This window comes from Acinonyx jubatus, chromosome D3 (genome assembly GCF_027475565.1).
Source record: "Acinonyx jubatus isolate Ajub_Pintada_27869175 chromosome D3, VMU_Ajub_asm_v1.0, whole genome shotgun sequence".
Taxonomy (NCBI): domain Eukaryota; kingdom Metazoa; phylum Chordata; class Mammalia; order Carnivora; family Felidae; genus Acinonyx; species Acinonyx jubatus.
In genome coordinates this window covers 4,996,082-5,018,375 of record NC_069392.1, presented here as the reverse complement: position 1 = coordinate 5,018,375, position 22,294 = coordinate 4,996,082, and the positions used below count along the sequence as shown (strand labels likewise).

Sequence of the window (22,294 nt, the reverse complement as noted above, 5' to 3'; positions counted from 1 at the left end):
GTTTGCTGAGCTCCCCGTCGCCCGGCCCCGGGGTTGGGGTGAGAGGTGCCCCCGGGGGGATAGTAGCTACTGTGAGCCCTCAGTGAGGCCCGTGTCCCAGGCTGGAGGAATCCGACCACCCACCCAGTCCCCGTCCCTGCCTCCATTACACCCTGGCGCAGTCGCTGTGACCCTGCCCCCAGAGCCGTCCCTCGCCTGGTCGTGTATGCCTGACGCCTGGGCGTCCTCCCGCTCAAGTAAATAAGGGCCCCTGCCTCACACCTGGGTAGACAACCCCAAGACGCCTTCGCTTTCTTTCAGGGCCCCTGACCGCGTCCAGCCAGGGCACCCCCATCCCTGTCCTAGTGCTTGGTGGAAATTCCTCAGGTAGCCCCCCCTCCCCCCCGACTCCCCGAGGCGACCCCACGGGGACCCCCAAGCTGGGCCGAAAGTATCCCAGGACCTCTCGTCCGCACTCAGCCTCGCAGTCCCTGTGCCCCGCGGACACCCCTCCCCCCATTCCGAGGACCATCCATTGCCCCCCCCCCCCCCCCCGCGACCTTGGGAACTCCCGCCACTTGGCCCGAATCCTCCCCATCTATCTGCTTTCGGCCGGCAGGTGCCCCCTCCCGCGGCCCCGTCCGCGCGCCCGCCCCAGACTGCCCCCGCGGGGCTCTCTGGGCCTGAGCCGCCGGGCGCCCTCCCCCAGGGACGCCCGGGAGTGGCACGTCCCGCCGCCTATGGCTGGGCGGCCGCCTGGGGCCCCGTCTCCGCGGCGGGCCCGCCCCCTCCCCGGCCCCGCCCTCCCGCCGCCGCCCCGCCCTCCGCCCGGCGCTCGCCGCTCGCTCACTCTCTCGCGGGCTGCGGGGCGGCCGGCAGCTGGCGCGGGCAGAGGCGGCGGCGGCGGCGGCGGCGGCGGCGGCGGCGGCGCCACGGCGATGGGACGGGCGCTGGGGCGCAGGAGCCGCGGCGGCGGCGGCGGCGGCGGCGGCGGCGGGGCCCGCGCAACTCGGGCCAAGTGCGGGGCCGCCGGCGCGGGCGCGGGGCGCTGAGCCCCCCGCGGCCCCCAGCTCCCGGGCCGCGCACTGCCGAGCCCCGGAGAGCGCGCAGGGGCGAGCGGAGGAAGCACCGCCAGCGCCGGCCGCCTGCGTCTGGGGAAGAGCGGCGCCCCGGGGGCGAGCCATGCCCGGCGCCCGAGCGTAGCCGCCGGGGGCTGCCCCCCACCCCCGCCCCCGGGAGCCGCGGGCCGGGCCGGGCGCGCGACAGGAGCAGCCCCGCGCCGCGCCCACCGCGCGCCGAGGACCATGCCGCCCCCGGGCCGGGCGCCGCCGCTCGGGCTCCTGCTGGCGCTGACTGCGCTCCGGTGCCCAGGTAACGCGTCCCCGGACCCCATCCCCGACCCCGGCCGCGGCGCACAAAGTTGGCTCCCGCGCGGGGCGGCCACCTCCTTCGCAAGTCCCCGGCAGCTCGCACCTCCCGGACTCGGGTCTGGGGAGACCCCGGGAACCCAGGGGTCCCGGGCACGTACCTCTCTGCCCGGCGCGAGAGCCCGCCAGCCTTCCGCGCCAGCTCCCCTGCGGATCCCTGCAGGGCGCACGGGGGCAACAGACCGGAGGCGCTCAGCGTCTCGAGGCGGGTGGGGGCGCGCCTCCAGGAATCTAGCCCCCCCGCCCCCGCCACCCCGCCTGGTCCTGGTTTCCCCGGGGTTTCGCTGTGACGGGGCGTCGGTGGACCCCCTTCTCCCGGTCTCCTGCTGCCCGCGGACGACGCACGGCCGCGCGTTCCCAGGACACCTGCGGGGCCCCAGCCTTGAGGTCGTCTCGGTCGGCGCAGTCTGTCTGGCTCGTCCGCAGCCTCTCCCCGCTCCCCGCCGCACCCTCCTGCTTTTACACCCCCCCCCCCTTCCCCGAACATGTCCCCTCCCCGAGTGGCCTCCCCTTGGCCCAGGCGCAGCCTGCTGCTCGCTTTCTGGAGACGCGTGCTGCCCCAGCGCCCTGACCCCAAGGCGGCCGGGCCGCCCCGCGCGCGCAGGGCCGCCTGGAACGTGGTGATGCCCAGAGCCATTGCCTGGGTACCATGGAGCCGGGCTCCCTGCTGGCACCGGCGCAGCTGTCGCCAAAACCTAGTGAGTGGGAAAGGCAGAACAGTCATGTATTTTCTCTCTCTGCTGGAGTTTGGAACGCTTTTACCGCCTTGGCGTGGCTACATGTTGGTTCTGGAGGAAGGCCACCCTAAAATGCCAGTCCGTCCCCTCCCCTTCCCCCACCCCAAGCAGTAGAGACCGTCCTGAAGGCTCCGATGAACCCGGAACCGTCACGAGCAAGCTGCGTGTGCATTTGGAGAGCTCGGCTCTCCTCCAGCGCTTTCAAAATCAGGACCCACGATTGGGGGAGCAGAGAGCGTTCTCTTTAGAAAGCAACTCTGCTCCTTTTCTTAACAAACAAACCCGCACAGACACCCAGAACGCAGGAGAAAAATAGAACTTTAACTTTTCAGCTGCAGCTGCCTCAGGGAGGTTGCATTTAGGAACAAACCTTGTACGCCAACTTAACGGGTGATGTATTTGCGTGGAAAAAGTGAACATTGTCTGCCTTCGAGATGCCCTGAAGTGACCCAGAATATTTCATAAAACCTCCCACTCGGAAAAAACCTGGTGCCAGAGATCCCCATCGGCGTTCAGCTTTGGCTTCGCGTGTGGATGGGTCTTCCCTCTGCTGGGCTAATGAGCAGCTATACCCGCCGTGTCTCCTGCTCTCGGTGTCCTTCCGTGGTTCATAAGGGGGGCTGTTGCCGGGGTCAGGGCTGTTTCCTCTTAGCTGAAGCCCTCCCGGGGACCTGTTCCCCAAAGTGCAGTTCCCTGGACTTGAAAATTACAGTTTTGTCTCTATTTTGTTTCTCCACGGGGGTCAGCCTCTGCCTGGATGTGCTCGGAAGCCGGTATTGGAAGTCTCTCAGAGAAGCTGCCTGCCTGACGCTTGTAGAACATGGAGAACCCCCCCTGCTCCCCCCTCCCATCCCCTAGCAACGGAAGAGCTTGTGCCTGGCTCTGGGAGGAGGCCGGGTCCTGGCAGGGAAGGTGTACCACCTCTGAAACCTGCTGTTGGCCCCGGCTCCTAGCCCTGCTGTCCCTGCTGCTCCCCGAGGGTCTCAGCTGGGCAATTCCTAATGCAGGTGCCATGAGGCAGAGGACCCCCCCCCCCACCCCCCGTGCCATCGTCGGGTTCTTGGGAGCACATGTAAGTCTTTTCACCGGTCCCTACCAGGGACATAAAGAGAGACAGTTTGATAACTCTATATTTAGCACCAGTTAGGAGAGCTAGGAAAAAAACAAGGCTGCGATTCTTGAAAGATACTTAGCTGCCTACTGTCGGTTGAAAGGTTCAGAGGAATTAGCTACAGTTTCCTTCGGAGCTGGTTGGATCTTCTGGGTCATTTCTGGCATGATTTAGCGATCGCATGTGGCTGAGGTTTGGGAGAGGGGCTGGAAGGGTGCTGAGGGAAGGAAGGACGCCCTCTCCCCCGTCACACGCAGGGACTGTCTGCTGTGTGCCCCCCCCGCCCCCCCCCCCCCGCGTGGGCAGCTGCCATGGTAAAGAGCGTGGTGGGCGTACTCAGCCTTGTAAGCGCTTAAACATATGGACCTGCACTTGGTAAGAGTCAGCACAAATCCCCCAGCTTAGCGACTAGGGGGCCCCCATTATTCAAGGCACTTTTGTGCGAGCTACGGCTTTGCAAATTAGCAGCCCTGTTACAGTCCCTGCTGGGGAAAAATGGACGCGCCTTGCTTCATTGACCCATTGTGCTCAGGGTCTATAAAATTGGGGTGGGTGGAGAGCCCCCAACAGAGGGGCCTTGTGACTGGCAGTGACTTGTGTGTGTGTGTGGGGGGGGGGGGGGCTTTGGCCCCAAAGCGGAGATACTCTTCGCCCTGCCTGGCACCTTGGCATGCAATGTGGTGTATTTCTTTCTCATGACAATAGTGATGGGGGGGGGGGCTTGCCTGTCTATGGTGTTGCTCTGCAGAGAAGTGTCGTCCGGAGGTGGTGGGGGGTGGGCTGCAACTGATGTCACCTCCCCTGAGTGATTTAGTGGCGGTACGGTGGAGGCTCCCAGAGTAAATCATTTCAACACCCCCCCCCCCCCAACTACCGGATGCGGGGGACTTGGGAGGCGGGAGGCTTCTGTGTGAGCTTCAGCAGTCACAGCCGACAATGAGCACGGTGACTGCCATGACCCAAGAGAGCAAAAGGAACCCCTCGCTTGTCGATGTGAAGTCCAGGAGGGTGGTCTCTGGGCTGGCAGAGCCCTTCCAGGGGCCTTGTTCCTGGATGAGCCCCCCCCCCCCCCCCCCCCCGGTTGTACGCGGCTGGGTGGCTCCTTTCTTCTCTCCTGGGTCTGACATCGAATGGGCACAGAGACGGGACTTTCCCTTTGTTGCTGTGGGGTTGAGCAAATGCACGCGGCCCGTCCCCTTGGGGATATGGAGGTACCCGGGCGCCATGGACGGCTTCGTGGGGAGCTTGGTCCCCCCAGATCTTTCTTGGAGTGAATGAGTGGTCTCGCAGAGCAAGAAGGCGTCTCGGAGCACCTGGCCCAACCGCCCCCTGTGCAGATGGGAAAAAGGAGACCCAGACCAGGGGAGAGACTTCCTCAGGGCCACACGGGTGAATTGGTGTCAGGTCAGGCGCGTGGCTCACACAATTGTTCTTTGTAAAGAACGAACGTCCCCCAGGGATTTCTCACTGTGCTCAGGGGAGGCTTAGCCCTCCTGGATGGGCCTTTGAGGGACTGTGGCTCCATTTAAGGAGCCCAAGTTCAGGAGAACGACAGTGGTTTGGTGATGCTCACAAAAGCAGTGAATCATTCCAGGGGTGCTGATGGGGACGGGGTGATAGAAGCAAGGGCTTCTGAAGGCGCCCCCCCCCCCCGTGTTGCAGGCCCCGGCCCAGGCCTTGCCTTGTGTGAACACAGTGGGAGAGACCCACCTCCGGCCAGGGAGGTGGACACTCTCACTATTCACCGTTTATAGGTGAGGATATTGAGATCCAGAGATGCCAAGTAACTTGCCTGAGGCCACACAGCGTCAGATTCTAGCCCAGGTGCTGGTCTGTGCCTTACCTACCACGTGACGCAACCAGGTTCCCCCGCGCAGCCTCACACAGAGTGGTGTGGACGGGCCTCCGCGGGCCAAGCTGGGGGGTGGTGATCGAGCCCCGTCCAAGTGCCAGCCTCTGCTGGGGGCTTGCACCTCTGTCCTGTAACACATGCGTCTGTGAAGGGGAACTAAGGCTGCGAGCCGTACGAATCAACCAGACTGGGGGGTCAACTCTGCAGGCGCCTGGGAATCCTTTACGTTTGGTGCCCTCGAGGGATTAGATGGTTCTGTTCAAGGCCGAGACTTGGGCAGAGAGACTCCCCCTCTTTTCCCTTTGGTCTCCTGCCCTGGTCCTTCCATTTCAGTGAACCTGGGAGTCTGGAACAGCTCCGTAACTAACCCCGGATGACAGCTGTCTGTGTGTTCTGAGCCCTTCGCGGATTTTGCTTCATTGACCCTCAACAACCCCATGGGGTAAGGACTGGTACTTGTCCCATTTTACAGATGAGGAAACTGAGGCTGTGGCTTACGTGAGGTCACACAGAGGGAAGGGGGACGGATGTGAACCCACAGCGGGCCTGGTTCAGAGTCAGTGCTCTTGAAACTGTTACCTTCTGCGTGTTCCTGGCACCAGGGTTTGTGGGCGATTGATTGGATTTTGAGGCTCATTTGGGCCCAGGGGATTCAGGGATTTGGTTCTTTTTTGAGAAAATCGTTCTGGGAAGTGTTGGCAGCTCTAAAGCTGTCCCCCTCAGTCAGGAGCCCTGGGGTGTATCTGCAGGGAGGGTTTGGCGTTTTGGGTAACTGAGCCTGCGTGGAAATCCAGTGGAGGACGACTTCTGTCGCCCTTGTGGCATGTCTGGCCTGCAGACTTCACTCGTTAGTTGCCAGCATTTAAAAAGTGGGACGTGTCAGTATCACGATCCAGGTTTCTGGCTTCTCTCAAGAAATTGGGAGATCTTGTCTAACCCTTGACCGCTCTGAGACTCGGTATCCCCATCTGTAAAATGGGCCCTGTCTCAGTCCACTCGGGCTGCTGTAGCCAAATACCCCAGGATGGGTGCTTTGTGAACGACAGACCTCTGTTTCTCGCAGTTCTGGAAACTGGGAAGTCCAAGATCAAGGCCCCGGCATGGCCACGTTCTGGTGAGAGCCCTCTTCTCCTCTCCCCGTGTTCTCATGTGGTGGAAGGATGCGGGAGCCCGCGGCGGGCGCGGGGGGAGGGGGGGTCTCTTCTATGAGGGCACCCACTCCACTCCTGAGGCTCCCCCATCGTGACCTCATCACCTCCCAAAGGCCCCACCTCCTGATATCACATTGGGGGTGCGGTTTCAACCTAGGAAGGCCAGATGGGCTCTTGGCTGTAACAGTCAAAGCTGTGAAGTGAAGGTTAACGGAGCCTTGGTGCTTACCATGTGGCTACTCACTTCGGATTTCCCTGGATTCTTGGGCGGCCGCCCAGGGAGAGGTTAGGGGCTCAGATGTATCCCCGGTGGGGATACTAAGGTTCAGAGGAACGCAGGGACCCGATCAAGACAATGCAGATTGTGAGTGGCAGGGCGGGGTCTCCTCCCCAACGAGCCTGACTCCTGTCTTTCCTGCGTCTACGGTGCCTTCTTATCCTGGAGTTTTCTCTCATTTCCCAATCTCTCCGGCTTAGGTACCTGCGATCTCAGGGGCTTGCATTCTAGGACAGGTTCGTGTGATGGAGAGACAGGGAGCCAGCAAATTCACAAACAGGAAAGTCCTAGCCAGTAATTTGTGCCCCTCGTGTTCAACACAAGGCTATGGGATGGGGAGTGACTGGGCGATCCAGGAAGACTTCCTGGAGGAGGTGGCAGTCATCTTTTCCAAAGACCTGCATGATCAGAAGGAGCCCACCTGGAGAAGGGTGTTCTAGGCGGGAGTGGGAGTACTTGCAAGGTGGTTTGCTCAGTGCCTGGCACACAGCAGGTGCTCACGGACCACTTGTTCATTCAGTCACTCGTTCATTCATTCATTCGTTCAGCAAACATCTGTTCCTCAGCTCTAAGCTCTGGGGACACAGCATGGAACAAAGGAGACACATTCCCCATTCCGAGGACTGTCATTCGGGTGGAGCGAGACAGTAAGAAAACAACAGACAAACAAATACATAATTTAATGGCAGGCGGTGATAGGTGCCAAGGGGAGAGACAGAGCTGCCGCTGTCCCCTTTTCTCCATCCACGCACTTGTTTTGCTACTTGAGTGCAGGATGGACCCGTGATGCCCGCTGCCTGCCAAGGGAAGGGGAGAAAAAAGCCTAGGTTCTTTGGACTTGAATTCCGACGTCCTCCCTTGCTTAAACCACCTGGGTCCACAGTCGGGCTGCTCCGAACTCCCTTCCCTGACACCTGGCTCCTTACCTGATCAATACCCTCTCCTTACACTCCAGTCCCAAAATAGTTACATAAAAAATCAATAGAGTCCAATTTGATTTGCTGTATTTTATTACCGGCGGTGATGGAGTGTCTGGAGCCTCCTGGTGCTTCTGAGCGTGGTTGTTTTGCGGTGTTAACCTAAATTAACCCGTTGGGGGACCTAACTCATCGTGGCTGTGCTTTGGTGCCCAGAACGCAGCGCCCAGGAAGGGTGACTCAGTAAATAACGCATCTGTAACGTCTGCTTTGTGCTCGGAATGTCTCCCACCAGGGCTCCTAACGCACCGGACAAATGGACACATAAAAATAGCGCTGTGGCTGCAGCCAGCGCTCCCGGGGCCGACCCCGCGGGCCTGCTGCAGGGTCCTGTCGTTCCTTCCAGAACTCCGGAGCAGCAGGCTGGCTCTGCCTGGTCCCCCGGCTCTCGGATTCCGTGGCTTCCTTTGTTTGCCTGGTTCTCTTCGTGTTGTGTGCTGTCGACGTATTTATATCCTTGGCTCGGTATGTTCCCCTTCTGTGGTTGTGCCGTCCGCCGTTGCCGGTTCCCCCGGGGGAGCCGGGGGGCCAGATTGGGGGGGCTGGGGGGCGCCCGGGCACAGGGATGGGGGCTCTGCGGGAGATGAGGCTGGAGGGGGTGGCCAGGCGGGAGGGGACCCTGTCCTCGGGCCGAAATATGGGGCAGGGGCAGTGGAAGGGGAGGGGCCCGGTGTGCGTGGAAAATGCCATTTCGCCAAATGAGTTTTCTGGGGTGACGGTGACTCGGAGCTTTGCCAGGCCAGCGGGGAGCCTGTGGCTGCCTTTGGGCCCTAACTGGCCTGCAGACTCGTCTCGTTCGTTGCCAGCGTTTAAAAAGTAGCGGATGTCGGTATCCAGGTTTTTCTGGCTCCTCGCAAGAAATCGGGAGGTCTGGGACCGCGGTCTAGCTGCTTGAGCTCTCTGAGACTCTGTTTCCCCACGTGTAAAACAGGTCTCGATCTCCCCCCCTGCCGATTTTCTTCCTTGAAACTCCACCCCAGTCTGCTTCCTTCCTCCTTGCCTGCCTTTGCTTATTCTAACACATTTTTCTTGTGCGCCTGTGCTGCGATGGCACTGTTCTCAGAGCTGGTGACACAGCAAGGACAAGACAGACAAAGGTCCCCGTCCTCGTGGGATCAGCGTTAAGGTGGAGACAGACAAATACCGAACCAAACAAACAATCGAAATGCAGTTTCTTAAATGGTACTGAGTGCTACAGAGAAGCACGGAACAGGGCAGCAGAGAGGGAGCGCTGGGAAGGGGTGTTTCGCAGTTTTATTTTATCTTAGTTTTTCAAATATTTTTTCTTTATTAAGTAATCTCTACACCCAGCGTGGGGCTCGACCTCACGGCCCCGAGATCAAGAGTCTCACGCTCCATCAACAGCCAGCCAGGCGCCCCTGCAATTCTCAATAGCAGCATCTGGAAAGGTGACATTTGAGCAAAGGCCTGAGCAAGTAAGGGAGTAAGCTATTCGGTGGCTTTCTTGGGGAAGGGTGTTCCGAGCAGAGGGAACAGCCAGTGCAAAGGCCCTGAGGTGCTAAGGACTGTTTCCTCTGCATGAGGAGGCAGCTGGTCCAGGTTTGACAGAAGAGGGCTGTGCTCTGACTCCCAGGAGCAGAAGCAGGGAGAGCTGAGAAGGTCTACCGCACCGGTCCGGGCTTGGATCACGAGTGGCGGCTGTAGACGAGGTCGGAAGTGGGATTCGGGTGCAGTTGGAAAGTTACGCCGCAGGACCTGCTGACTGATAGATTCGTTCGGTAAATATTTACTGGGTGCCGACTCCATGCATAACACTGTTCTTGGAACTGGGGCCAAATCAGTATTTGTCAGCGATGAAATTAACAAACAGAACTTACATCTGTGGGTTGGGCCTTTGCCTTTTGTGAGTTCTTCCCCGACGGCCCCGGGGAAGAAGGTTGGGGTGGACGACCCCGTGTTCCCGCACGTGTGAGATAATGCACACGACTGGCGAGAATACAGTTAAGGGGTTCCGAGGACGACCCTGGATGCAAAATGCTTACAGCACAGTTTTACCGAACGCTCAGTAAATGGCGGCAGTTATTAAGAACGCCGTTAGGACAGTTGGTGGAGGTTGGATTTGACCTATGATCTATCAGACCCACTTTGGTGTTCATCTTTCCTGCTGGAACCAGCAATGTTAAAAGAAAAAAAAGTTTCCGTGCTCACGACGTGATTCTTCTGGCACAGTTTATTGTCCGTGGCCAGTATGGGTATACTCGCTTTACCCGGTGATGTGTAGGTGGAACATGTGTCAGTCAAATTCTGTCTTCTTCATCAACGTCCACTGCAGTTTGGAGATGTGTTGAAGCTCGATCCGACCCCGGGCTGGCTTTGGCTCCTGGCAGGTTGCCGGCTGGTTTCTGCAGCCCTTAAAGCGGCATCACCAAACTATGGCCCGTGGGCTAAATCTGGCCCTCCACTTGTGTTTGTAAATAAAGTTTTATTACAACAGGGCTACGTCCATTTGTTTATCTACTGTTCGTGGCTGCTTTCTCACGACAGTGAGAATTGAGTGCTGTCAGAGATCATCTTGCCTGCAAAGCTGAAATAAACGATGCACCACCTAGTCCTTTTGCAGACAAAGCTTGCCTTAAATGAAGGTCAAGCAGGGAACGCTCCGTAAGTGTGTGTTAATAGCGCACATTTGTGGTCAAGAACAAGTCTCCCTTCGTAATGTCAGGAAAATTGTCCAGCTCATCTGAACGAGAAGAGTTGTGGGTATGGTATCTCTTGGTTGAAAAAAACAACACAAAACATATTGATTGAAAATTGCCATCAATTCAGTGATGCTTTTGAACGAGTGGGTTTGGGTAATTACAGTAGCATTTATGTAACATTTTAAAAATAGTAGCACATGTGTGTGCAAGATATTTTTACTCTGTAGGCAAAGCTGGGTGGCTTACAGCTCAGGAGACCCTTGTAGGGATGCTGTTGGAGATAACCAGGATTAAAGGAGCCCACTGGTTAATTATTTTATGCTTGGAATGGTGCTGATCAGTGGATCTCTTTTATGGCCTTGTGTTTTTTCTTTTTGGGTTGTAAAAAAAAAAATTTTTTTTTAACGTTTATTCATTTTTTGAGAGGCAGACAGGGAGTGAGTGGGGGAGGGGCAGAGAGAGAGAGAGCGAGGCATAGAATCCGATGCAAGCTCCAGGCTCTGAGCTGTCAGCACAGAGCCCGACACGGGGCTCGAACTCAGGGATCATGAGATCGTGACCTGAGCCGAAGTCAGAAGTTCATCTTTAAAACCGTCCAAAAGGGGGCGCCTGGATGGCTCAGTCGGTTGGGCGTCCGACTTCGGCTCAGGTCATGATCTCACGGTCTGTGAATTCGAGCCCCGCGTCGGGCTCTGTGCTGACAGCTCAGACCCCAGAGCCTGCTTCGGATTCTGTGTCTCCCTCTCTCTCTATCCCTCCCACACTTACGCTCCGTTTCTCTCTGTCTCTCAAAAATAAATACACGTTAAAAAAAAATTAAAACAAAAAGATGAACATAACCTTCTGTATATTTACTTGTGACACTCACGCCCATGATGCGTTAAGTTTTCAATGCTAAGATTTTGAGTTCACTTACGGAGATGAATGTGCCAAATGCAGCGTGTATGTCCCTATAGTCGTCTGGATTCTTATCATCGCCAAGGACAAAACTGGGCATTTGCTGGACTCTGGAGCTAGGAAGTTCAAGGAGGCAACGCCTTCAGGCGTGGCTAGATCCAGGTGCTTAACACTCCCAATGAGTGAGTGCTTCTGCTCTCTCACTCTGTCTCTTGGTTCTCTTTCCCTCTGTGTTCATTTAATTGTCAGACAGCCTTTCTCCACCTGATGGCAAATCTGGCCACCGTCAGCCCCAGGCTTTCCTCCAAAATCACTTGTCTCTTCTCTCATTGTACCAGCAAGGACCCCTGGACTCACTTGCATCGTGTACGGAGCCCTCACCCAGGGACTGTGACTGTGGATGGAATCCTTTATGTGATTAGCCACACTTAAGGCAGAAGCTCGTCTCTGGAGTTGGAATTGGAAGCACGTTGCCAGAGAGAGACAGGAGATGATTTCCCCAAGGAGAATCCCGGTGCTTCCACCAGGAAGAAGAAGGAGTTGCCTCAGCAGCCTACCAAGCAAGGGAGGTGGGGAGAAGCCTCCCAGGCCGGGAGAGCCCTCACCTGTGGGCTGAGACCTCTGGTGCCTGCCCGCAGGGAGCCGAACACTCCCTGGCATCCTTGTGTGTGCCCTTGGCCGCCGCTGGAACCTCTGGGCTGCGTCCTTCTGATTCCAGGCCGGTGATTTCACACGTCTTCCGGTTGCTTTGATCGAAAACACGGAACATTTGGGATGCGCTCTGCGCAGAGCTCTGAAGAGAGAAGCTGGTCTCTGACCCAGCCATCCCACTTCTGGGCCACCTGTGGTTTTCGAAGTGAGAGCACCACTGTACAAGGTTGTAGGTTCAGGGGCGTTTATAGCAGCGTCTTCGCTAGCGGCAGAAAAGAGAACCGAGCGGCCCGACTGCCCCATCGGTAAAGTAGCTCTTGACTGCGTGGTATTTCCACGCGCACGACCGTGTAGCTGTTAAAGAGAGCAGCTTGGACATATATTCTCTTCCCCTGGAAGGATGACGTGGTCTTGCCAAGAGAGAAGAGTGAGTTGCGTGGTAACTTACGCTGTGCGATGCCGTTTCAATAACAACCGTGAACCTGGGGCGCCTGGGGGGCTCAGTCGGTTTGGCGTCCGACTTCGGCTCGCTCGGGTCACAATCTCGTGGCTCGTGAGTTTGAGCCCCGCCTCGGGCTCTGGGCTGACAGCTCGGAGCCTGGAGCCTGCTTGGGATTCTGTGTCTCCCTCTCTCTCTGCCCCTCCCCGCGCGCTCTCTCTCTCTCTCTCTCTCTCTCTCTCAAAAATAAAAAGAAACATTAAAACAACAACAACAATGAACGAAAAGTCCCCTCTGTGTATAAAATAGTTAGTACTTACATGGTGCTTTCTACATGCCAGTCACAAGTTTAAGTAATTTGCATGTGTCAGCTCCCTAATACTTACGAGTCTGGGTGTGTGGGTGTTATTACTATACCCCTTTTAAAGAAGGGAACATCGAGGCACTGAGAGGTTAACCAGAGTTACATGACCTGAATGAAGGAGTGAAGGGGGTGGGGTGGTGGGTGGTGGGAAAGGAGGGGGCAGGAAAGGCAGGACATCTGGAATGTTCGAGGTATCTTAGCCACACCAATGCAGAGTTTTATGTAGAGGGCCCCACTCTTTCCTGTAGGGTTTCTGGGGCCCTGTTGGGGCTGGTGAGAGTGCCTTAGTGGGGATCCTCTGAATTTGCTCTGGGCTTTTCTGGTGCTGGGGGCTGTGGTGCATGGAACTCGGGCCACCTGGGACGGAAGCTGCTTGGTGGTTCACTGGGGGAGGGGAGTCCTGGCTGTGTGGTGTGATGGGCGTCTGTGGAGAACGGGTTCATCACTGAGTAGCACAGCCTTACGTGGTGGTGGCTTCAAAAGTAGGAGATTGTTTCTGTCCCAAATCAGATTCTGGTGCTCTGTACTTCAGGACTGTAGGTTGGCTCTGTTCCGTGGAGTCCTCATGGGCCTTTGCTCCCTTCTGCCATTTCCAGTTTGTGGTCTTTGTCCTCATGGCCCAAGATGGCAGCTGTGGGTACAGCAGTTTCGTCTCCATTCCAGGCACGAGTATGGGGGTGTAGACAAACAGAGGGTAAAGGATCAGTTGTCTTTTGTGGAAGAGTCCTGGTAGTCCCACGATGCCTCCACTTGTGTCCCATTGGCTGTGACTAAATCACATGGTCCCATCTCGCTGCAAGAGAATCTGGGAAGTCTTCATTTTAGATCGCCAAAAATCAAGAGTTCTGTTACTGTGGAAGGACAGAATGGATGCCAGGGGAATAATTAGTAGTTGGTGATAAATACCTTAGCAGGGATAACACAGTGTTTGGAGAGAAGGCATGAACCATCAGTGTGTGTGTGTGTGTGTGTGTGTGTGTGTGTGTGTGTGTGTGTGTGAGAGAGAGAGAGAGATTGATTTTATTCTGCCTCTTAAGGGGGGGCCTGGGAGACGTAGTTTTTCTGGGTTCCAGGAGGAAAAGACAGCAGTTTGATGCGTGTGTAACACCATCTCTGTCAAAGATATAAATATGGCTTGAAGAAATATTACAGATAAATCTGAAGTGTCTTTTGAACAATTTCGTATCCTCCCCAAAGGTGACCATCCATATCAGTTTGCTGTGTATTTTTCCTGTAGGAAATAGACACACACACACACACACACACACACACACACACACACACACTTAAATGTTTATTTATTTTGAGAGAGAGAGGGAGAAACAATACACATGTGTGGGGGAGGGGCAGAGAGAGATGGGAGAGAATCCCAAGCAGAGCCCCGACGTGGCTCAATCCCACGAACTGTGAGCTGAAATCAAGAGTCAGATTCACAACCGACCGAGCTACCCAGGCACCCCAGAAATAAATATGTTATAACATAGTTTTAAGTTTGTTTTAAAAACATACTTCTGGGGCGCCTGGGTGGCTCAGTCGGTTAAGCATCCGACTTTGGCTCGGGTCATGATCTCGCGGTTTGTGAGTTCGAGCCCCACATCAGGCTGTCTGCTATCAGCACGGAGCCTGCTTCAGATCCTCTGTCTCCCTCTCTCTCTCTGCCCCTGTCCCCTCCCAAAATAAATAAACATTAAAAAAATTTAAAAACATCTACTTGTTTGTCTCTTCCCCAATATTGACCTGCATGTAGAACTATTTTTTTGCATTGTTGCATAGTAGTCCATGGTATAGAAATATCAAGGAGTATTTGGTGATTTCCCGCTGCCTCATGAAATGGGGATTCTCCAAACACAGAAAAGGGGGTCAGAAAGTAGGCGTTCACCCACCAGGAACACTGTGCAGTGATCAGCACCCAATCAGGATCTGCAGACATTCAAACAAAGCCAGGGTGGGACTGGGGGAAAGCAGACAAAAAAGCTGACACCTGAGGAAGTGGAGTTAACACAGCAATGGGGACGGTGGGGGACTGGTTGTTGGGGACCTGCCGAAGCTTCCCAGCGTCCTGTTCCCAGTGGCTCCCACTGTGGGTGATTCCCGAGGACTTGGAATGCCAGCCCATCTACTCACGGCATTTCTCCAGGTCCTGGGAGCTTCAGTCTCAGAAGAGGGACGTCCTCCCGTTCTCTGGTGTCTGCCTCTGCGGCCCGTGGTGCAGACCCATTTGTCTCTAATGGGAAAGGCTCTTGAGAAAGCCCCATGGATTTATGATGAGATTTTTATTTCCTTACGATATCTTCTTCTCCTTCCACCCACCACCCCCTACGCCCAGGCCGGTTGAAGTGTTTTTCTCTTAAGTTTATGGGCTGAGCTGTTGGGAGGGTCTGCGTGTTTCAGGAGGAAAGGTATCGGGGGAGGAGGTGTCAGCCTTGCTGTTCTCACCAGCCTCACTCCCGCAAGCTCTGAAGTGGCCTCGTCTTCCCACTGGACCAATTTGCCTGTCAGCTCAGATCGTTTTGGGAGGGCGACTGCATTCTGCTTCTCTGTCACCGTGGCATAGAGACACCGTGAGGGAGGAAGGTGCTGGGATTCTTTTCCCAATATTTCCCGTCCCTCAAGGGTCCCTCCCTCCTCTCTTTCGGCATCTTGCTTTGTGAGTTGTTTTTTTTTTTTTTTTAATGTTTATTTTTGAGAGAGACAGAGACAGAGTGTGAACAGGGGAGGGGCAGAGAGAGGGAGACAGAATCCGACAGGCTCCAGGCTCTGCGCTGTCAGCCCAGAGCCTGACGCGGGGCTCGAACTCACAAGCCGTGAGATCATGACCTGAGCCGAAGTCAGCCGCTCAACCGACTGAGCCGCCCAGGCAGCCCAACTTTGTGAGTTTTTAACACGTGTTCAAATTAGGGGGTGGACGTGTATCACGTCTCTCACTGCTTAGTTACGTACAGTTTGTGGCTTCCCCAGCTGCTTTCTTCTTGCTAACCGTTTCAAAGTACCTCACTGAAACTTAGGGCATGAGCTCAGGCAGACTCACTGCCTGGGTTTGAATCCCAGCCCTGCCACTTGATAGCTCTGTGACCTTGGGTTGGTTGCTTAGCCTCTCTGTGCTATCTAACATTCTCTTATGTGAAATGGGGAGGCAGAGGCAGGGGCTCCTACTCCTTGCGCTGCTGTGAAGACGAAGAGAGATGTTGCGTAAGAACTCAACACGGTGCTTGAATTCCCAGGATTCCTTAACGAATGTTCGCACGGCTTTACTTGTCTCTCCATTTACTGAATGTTTAATTGAACACCTACTATGTGCTCTGGTGCTCCTTTTTGTGGTTTGGCTCATCTCTGCTCCGACATCATTTCATCTCCGAATCCTGTCGCGTGAGAGTGGTGGTCTGCTATCTTCGCCTTCCTCGGAGAGTAACACCCATCTTTTTAAAATTTATTTTTAAAAATTAAGATGTAATTGGCAAACAATATTATATTAGTTTCAGGTGTACAGCCTAGCGATTCCTTATTTATATACATCATGAAACGATCGCCATGACCGCTGCAGTTACCATCTGTCACCGTGCGAAGTTTTCACAACATTATCGACTGTCTTCTCTATGCTGTGTATGGTGTCCATGTGTCTGATTTATTTTATAACCAGGGGATTGTACCTCGTACTGCCCTTCACCTATTTGGTCCACCCTCTGTCCCTCTCCCCTCTGGCCACCATCAGTTTGTTCTCGGTATCTGTGAGCCTGTTTCTGTTTTGTTTGCTTGTTTCCTTTGTTTAGATTCCACGTAGAAGTGAAGATTCCGCAGATGGGTGAAATCGTATGGTGTTGGTCTTTGACTTATTTCACTTAGCATAGTACCTCTTAGCCCCACCCATGTTGTTGTAAGTGGTAAGATTTCCCTCTGATTGTCGAGTAATATTCCAGTGTGTGTGTGTGTGTGTGTGTGTGTGTGCGTGCATACCACATCCATCTATTCATCTATCAATGGACCCTTAAGTTGCTTCCCCACCTTGGCTATTGTAAATAATGGACAGTGAACGTAGGGGCGCATGTATATCTTTTCCAATTAGTGTTTTTGTTTTCTTTGGATAAATACCCAGAAGTGGGATTGCTGGATCATATAGTATTTCTATTTTTAATTTTCAGAGGACCCTCTGTACTGTTTCTAGCAGTGGCCTCCACCCATTGACATTACAGCCAGCCGTGCATGGGGGTTTCCTCTCCTCCACGTCCTCGCCAACATGTCATTATTTCTTGTCTTTCTGATAGTAGCCATGCTGACAGGTGGGAGTTGATATCTCATTGTGGTTTTTACTTGAATTTATTTGATGATGAATGATGTTGAGCATCTTCTTGTGTGTCTACCGGCCATCTGTGTGTCTTCTTTGGAGAAACATCGACTCAGGTCCTCTGCCCATTTTGAAATCGGATCTTTGGTTTTTTGATACCGAGTGGTAGGAGTTCTTTATATGTTCTGGATGTTAACCCCTTATCGTATATGTCATTTGCAAATATCTTATCTCATCCAGTAGATTGCCATTTCACGTTGTAGGTGGTTTCCTTTGCTGTGCAGAGGCTTTGTATATTGGTGTAACCTCAGGAGTTTATTTTTGCTTTAGTTATCCGTGCCTGAGGAGACAGATCTAAAAAATTATTGCTAAGACCAGTACCAAAGAGCTTACCTCCTATGTTTTCTTCTAGGGTTTTTATGGTGTCAGGTCGTATCTTTAAGTCTTTAATCCACGTTGAATATCCTTGATGTAAGGAAGTGGTCCACTTTCATTCAGATGTGTGTAGCTGTCTAGTTTTACAGCACCATTTATGGAAGGGACTGTCTTTTCCCCATTGTATAGTCTTGCCTCCTTTGCTATAGATTAAGTGACCGTATAAGTGTGGGTTTGTTTCTGGGATCTCTGCTCTGTTCCACTGATCTATGTGTCTGTTTTGGGGCCAGTTCCGTACTGTTTTGATTACTATAATTTTGAAGCATAGCGTGAACTCTGGGAACATGATACCCCCGACTTTGTTCTAATTTCTCAAGATTGCTTTGGTTATTTGGGGTCTTTAGAGGTTCCATACAAATTTTAGGATTATTTGTTCTACTATGAAAAATACCAGAGGTATTTTGGTAGAGATGGCCTTGAATCTGTAGGTTGCTTTGGGTACTATGGACATTTTGACACTATTCTTTTTTTTTTTTTTTAATTTTTTAATGTTTATTTATTACTGAGAGACAGAGAGAGACAGAGCATGAGCATGGGAGGGGCAGAGAGAAGAGGAGACACGGAATCTGAAGCAGGCTCCAGGCTCTGAGCTGTCAGCACAGAGCCCAACGCGGGGCTTGAACTCTCAAACAGCTAGATCATGACCTGAGCCGAAGTTGGACGCTTAACCGACTGAGCCACCCATGCGCCCTGACGCTATTTATTCTTCTAAATCATGAACACAGTGTATCTTTCTGTTTATTTGTGTTGTCTTCGATTTCTTTCATCAATGTCATATCTAGTTTTCAGAGCACAGGTCTGTCACCTCCTTGGTTAAATTTATTCCTAGGTGTTTTATTCTTTTGGATGCAGTTGTAAATTTTATCTTAAAATTTCTCTTTCTGACAGTTCACTATTTGTGTGTAGAAATGCAACACATTTCTGTATACTAGGTTTGTATCTTGCAACTTTATTGAATTCACACTTATTCTAATCGTTGTTCGGTGGGGTCTTTTGGGTTTTCTATTTATTGTACCATGTCATCCGCAGATAGTGGCGGTTTATTTCTTCCTTTCCAATTTGGATCCCTTTTATTTCTTTTTCTTGCCTAATTGCTGTGGCGGGGACTTCTACGACTATGTTGAGTGAAAGTGGGAGGAGTGGAGATCCTTGTCTTGTTCCAGATTTTATAGGAAAAATGTTCAGCTTTTCACTGTTGAGTAAGATGTGAGCCCTGGGTTTGTCATATATGGCCTCTATTATGTTGAGGTATGCGTGTTTCCTCTGCACTGAGTTTGTTGAGAGTTTTATCGTAAATAGATGTTGAATCTTGTCAGATGCTTTTTCTGCGTCTGTTGAGATGATCATATGATTTTTTAAAATGTTTTATTTATTTTTGAGAGAGTACAAGTGGGGGAGGGGCAGTGAGAGGGGGACAGAGGATCTGAAGTGGGCTTTGTGCTAACAGCAGCTAGCCCGAAGTGGGACTTGAACTCACAAACCACGAGATCATGACCTGAGCCAAAGTCGTCGCCGCTCAACTGACTGAGCCACCCAGGTACCCCTAATCATATGATTTTTATCCTTTGTTTTGTTAATGTGGTGTATTATATGTTGATTGATTTGCAGATGTTAAACCAACCTCATATCCCTGCAATATATCCCAGTTGATCATGGTGTATGATCTTTTTAATGTCTTGTTGAATTTGGTTTGCTAATACTTTGGTGAGGATTTTTGTGTCTATGTTCATCGGAGATACTGACCTGTAATTTTCTTTCTTTTTCTTTTCTTTTTTTTTTTTTTTGTAGTGTCTTTGTCTGGTTTTAGTATCAGGGTAATGCTAGCCTTGTAGAACGAATCTGGAAGCATTCATATGCCTTCAATTTTGTTTAGAGTAACTTGAGAAGGATAGGTATTAACTATTCTTTAAATGTTTGGTAGACTGGAGAACCAATCAAGACAAACCCAAAGCAGAAACAGACCCGTAAATACAGGGAACAAACTGATAGTTGCTAGAGGGGAGGAGGGCTGGGGGGATGAGCAAAATGGGTGAGGGGAAGTGGCAGGTACAGGCTCCTGGTTGTGGAATGAATAAGTCACAGGGGTGAAAGGTACAACATAGGAAATAGAGTTAATAGTATTATGATAGCATTGTATGGTGACAGATGGTTACTCTTGCGAGTATAGCATAATGTATAGATGTGTTGAATTTCTAGGTTGTGCACCTGAAGCTAATGTCACACTGTGCCAACTGTATTTCAATAAAAATAAGTAAGTAAGTAAGTAAATATTTGGTAGAATTTACCTGTGAAGCTATCTTGTCCTGGACTTCTGTTTGTTTAGAGTTTTGTTTTTTTTAATTAAATTAAATAATTAAACTAAATTTAACTTAATTTAACTCAGTTCAATTCATTTTTATTTTATTTTATTTTATTTTAATTGGTTTTTTTAAATGTTTATTTATTTTTGAGAGAGAGTATGAACATGAGCGGGAGAGGTGCAGAGAGAGAGGGGGACAGAGGACAGAAGCGGGCTCTGTGCTGAGAGCAGAGAGCCCGACGCGGGACCTGAACTCAAGAGCCGTGAGACTGTGACCTGAGCTGAAATTGGATGTTTAACTGATTGAGGCACCCATGTGCCCCACGGGGAGTTTTATTTTAATTGCTGATTTAATTTCATTGCTAGTAATCAGTCTGTTCAGATTTTCTATTTCTGTACATGACTTAATCTCGGAAGATTGTATGCTTTTGAGGAATGTATCCATTTTTCTAGGTTGTCCAATTTGTTAGAACACCCTGGTTTTCATTTGGGAAAAACTATGGCTTCCCTGCTTTGAGGCCATGTGGTTTGGATCCTGCCAATTTCCTCCTCCTCCTTCAGGGGCTGGCTTCTGACTTTCTGACCCATCAGAGCATCTCAGCAAGGCCTCATGGATTGGATCACGCTTGGGCACATGACCCAAGCTGGGCCAATGAGGGCTGGCCCTGGGATGTTTGTTGCAAACATCGGGTAACAGGTCCTTCTTTTCTGCTGCAGTTGCTAAGCTCGTAGGAGGTGAGCCTGGCGGTATCGGTTAGTATTGCTGTGTAACAAATTATCGTAAGCTAATGGTTCAAAACAATACACCTTTATTATTGGTTAGGGACCTGCACGTGGGGTCTCTTCTGCCTCCAGATCTGTCGCAAGGCTGCAGGTAAGACGTTGGCCAGGGCTGGGGTCTCATCTGAAAGCTTGCCTGGGGCGGGGGCAGTGTCCTGTTTCCATGTTCACATGGTTGTTGGCAGGATTCACTTTTTGTGGGTTCTTGGACCCTGGTCCTCAGTTCCTTGCCACGTGGCCCTCTCTCCATATGGCAGTTTGCTTTATCAAAGCCACTACATGACCATCTCTTGAAGCCTAATCATGGAAGTATTCTATCGGTCAGAAGGCATTTACTCAAGGGGAGAGGACTGTACAAAGCTGTGCATGCCAGCAGGCCGTCTTAGAAGCTACCGACTGTTCTGGATCTGCGTGGGAATGAGGTGCCACGGGGCAGAGATGAAACCGAGAGACAGAGCAGGAAGCTTTCCTGGGGGCCATAGCCGAGTGCCTAGAAGTAGCTATTTCTGAGATGAGCTTGATCTTGAACTTCCCCGGTACGTGACCCAGGGTACTTTTTTTTCCCTTAAGCTACTTTGAGTCGGGTTTTTCTCGCTTCCAACCGGAAGCGTCCCAACGGAAGTCCCGCGGAGGCTTCTCAGATTCCCTTGCCTGGCAGTGACCGTCCTCCTTGGAAAGCCTTTGGCATTCTGTGTGCTCTAGAAAGTCTGCACATACCTCACCTCCCCCTCCAGACTGAGCTCATCGAGGACAGAGTTGTATGGAGACATATTTTTTTTTAAACCTTCCTTCCTTGCTTTCCTTACAGTGCCTAGAATGCCGTCAGACACAGTAGATGCCATCTGCCAGTAATTACTGGTATGAGAGGTTCTTCCTTGTGCCTCCCTCTCCCCCTCCCCTTGCCAATCAAAAGTGTTTCAAAAATGATCTCAATCTCCTGCACCTGGCGTAGGGTTGGAATGCTGAATGTCAAAGACGAAAACGTCGATGCCACCCACGAGAGGTAGCACACAGCTGCGCACAGAAATCTTAGCCGAAGGGTGCATTCCACAACGTTGGGTGGGGTCATCCTAACAGAAACGATGGGTCACGAGCGACAGACCTGATCCGAGGTGGTGCTGGCCTAATTGCCTTAACATTCTTGATTTTAATCCAATACTTCTATGACAGCCCTGCCCTTTGGAAGCATTTGCTGAGACCAACATATTTATCTTTGGTGACAGGGCTTTATAGTTTTTTTCTAGGCTTAGTGGAGTTTTGTTGCTTCTCCGGAACTTATGATCTCTCGGACGCCAATGTGTACCGAAAAAAAAAAAAAGGTTTTCTCCACGAAGCCACTTTAAAACGCTTTTCATTAATGCATTCAGTCGCCTGCGATGACCTAGCCTCCGAAGTCACTTGGGGTGACTTCACTGCATTTTATTCATCAGATGTCAGCCCATAATCAAGGGAAGGGGAATTTGACTCCCTCTCTTGATCAGAGAAGTGTCAAAGAATTTGCAGACATGTTTTCAAGGTCCTCTGACCAAGGACAGAGTGGAGAGGGTGGGGAGGGAGGAGCTTCTTGGCTCCTGGATTCGTCAGGAAGGCTGTGAATGCTGGTGAAGGATGGCCGACCCCCCAGCTGGCAGGTGGGGGGTCTCGTGGGCCTGGTTCACTTTCCCTTTAGTTTCTTCCAAATGTAGTGATGTCCTTCCTACTTGTCTTCCTCAGGGGCACCAGATGCCCCAGGCCCTTTTCTGGTGCCTGGCCTTGGAGCCCCGTGGCTTTTTAAAGAAGTGATTTATTTTGAGAGAGAGAGAGAGAGAGAGAGAGAGAGAGAATCTCAAGCAGACTTTGCACAAGGAGCCTGACACAGGGCTTGAACCCACGAACCGTGAGGTTCAACCGTGACTTGAGCCGAAACCAAGAGTTGGATGTTCGACCGACTGGGCCACCCAGGTGCCCCAGGGCCCAAGGATTTAAAAAAAATTTTTTTA

The 22,294-nt window shown here is 52.5% G+C and overlaps 1 protein-coding gene across 1 annotated transcript in view; it reads left to right on the top strand.

The window, feature by feature from the left end:
* The first annotated feature begins 1,051 nt into the window (after positions 1-1,051).
* Positions 1,052-22,294, top strand: part of LOC106986547 (transmembrane protein 132B) — a 363,570-nt gene continuing 342,327 nt past the window's right edge. Inside the window, exon 1 of the mRNA XM_027044235.2 lies at positions 1,052-1,350. Coding sequence (XP_026900036.1) covers positions 1,284-1,350 — 67 coding nt within the window. The 5' untranslated portion in view covers positions 1,052-1,283. The remainder of the gene's footprint in view (positions 1,351-22,294) is intronic.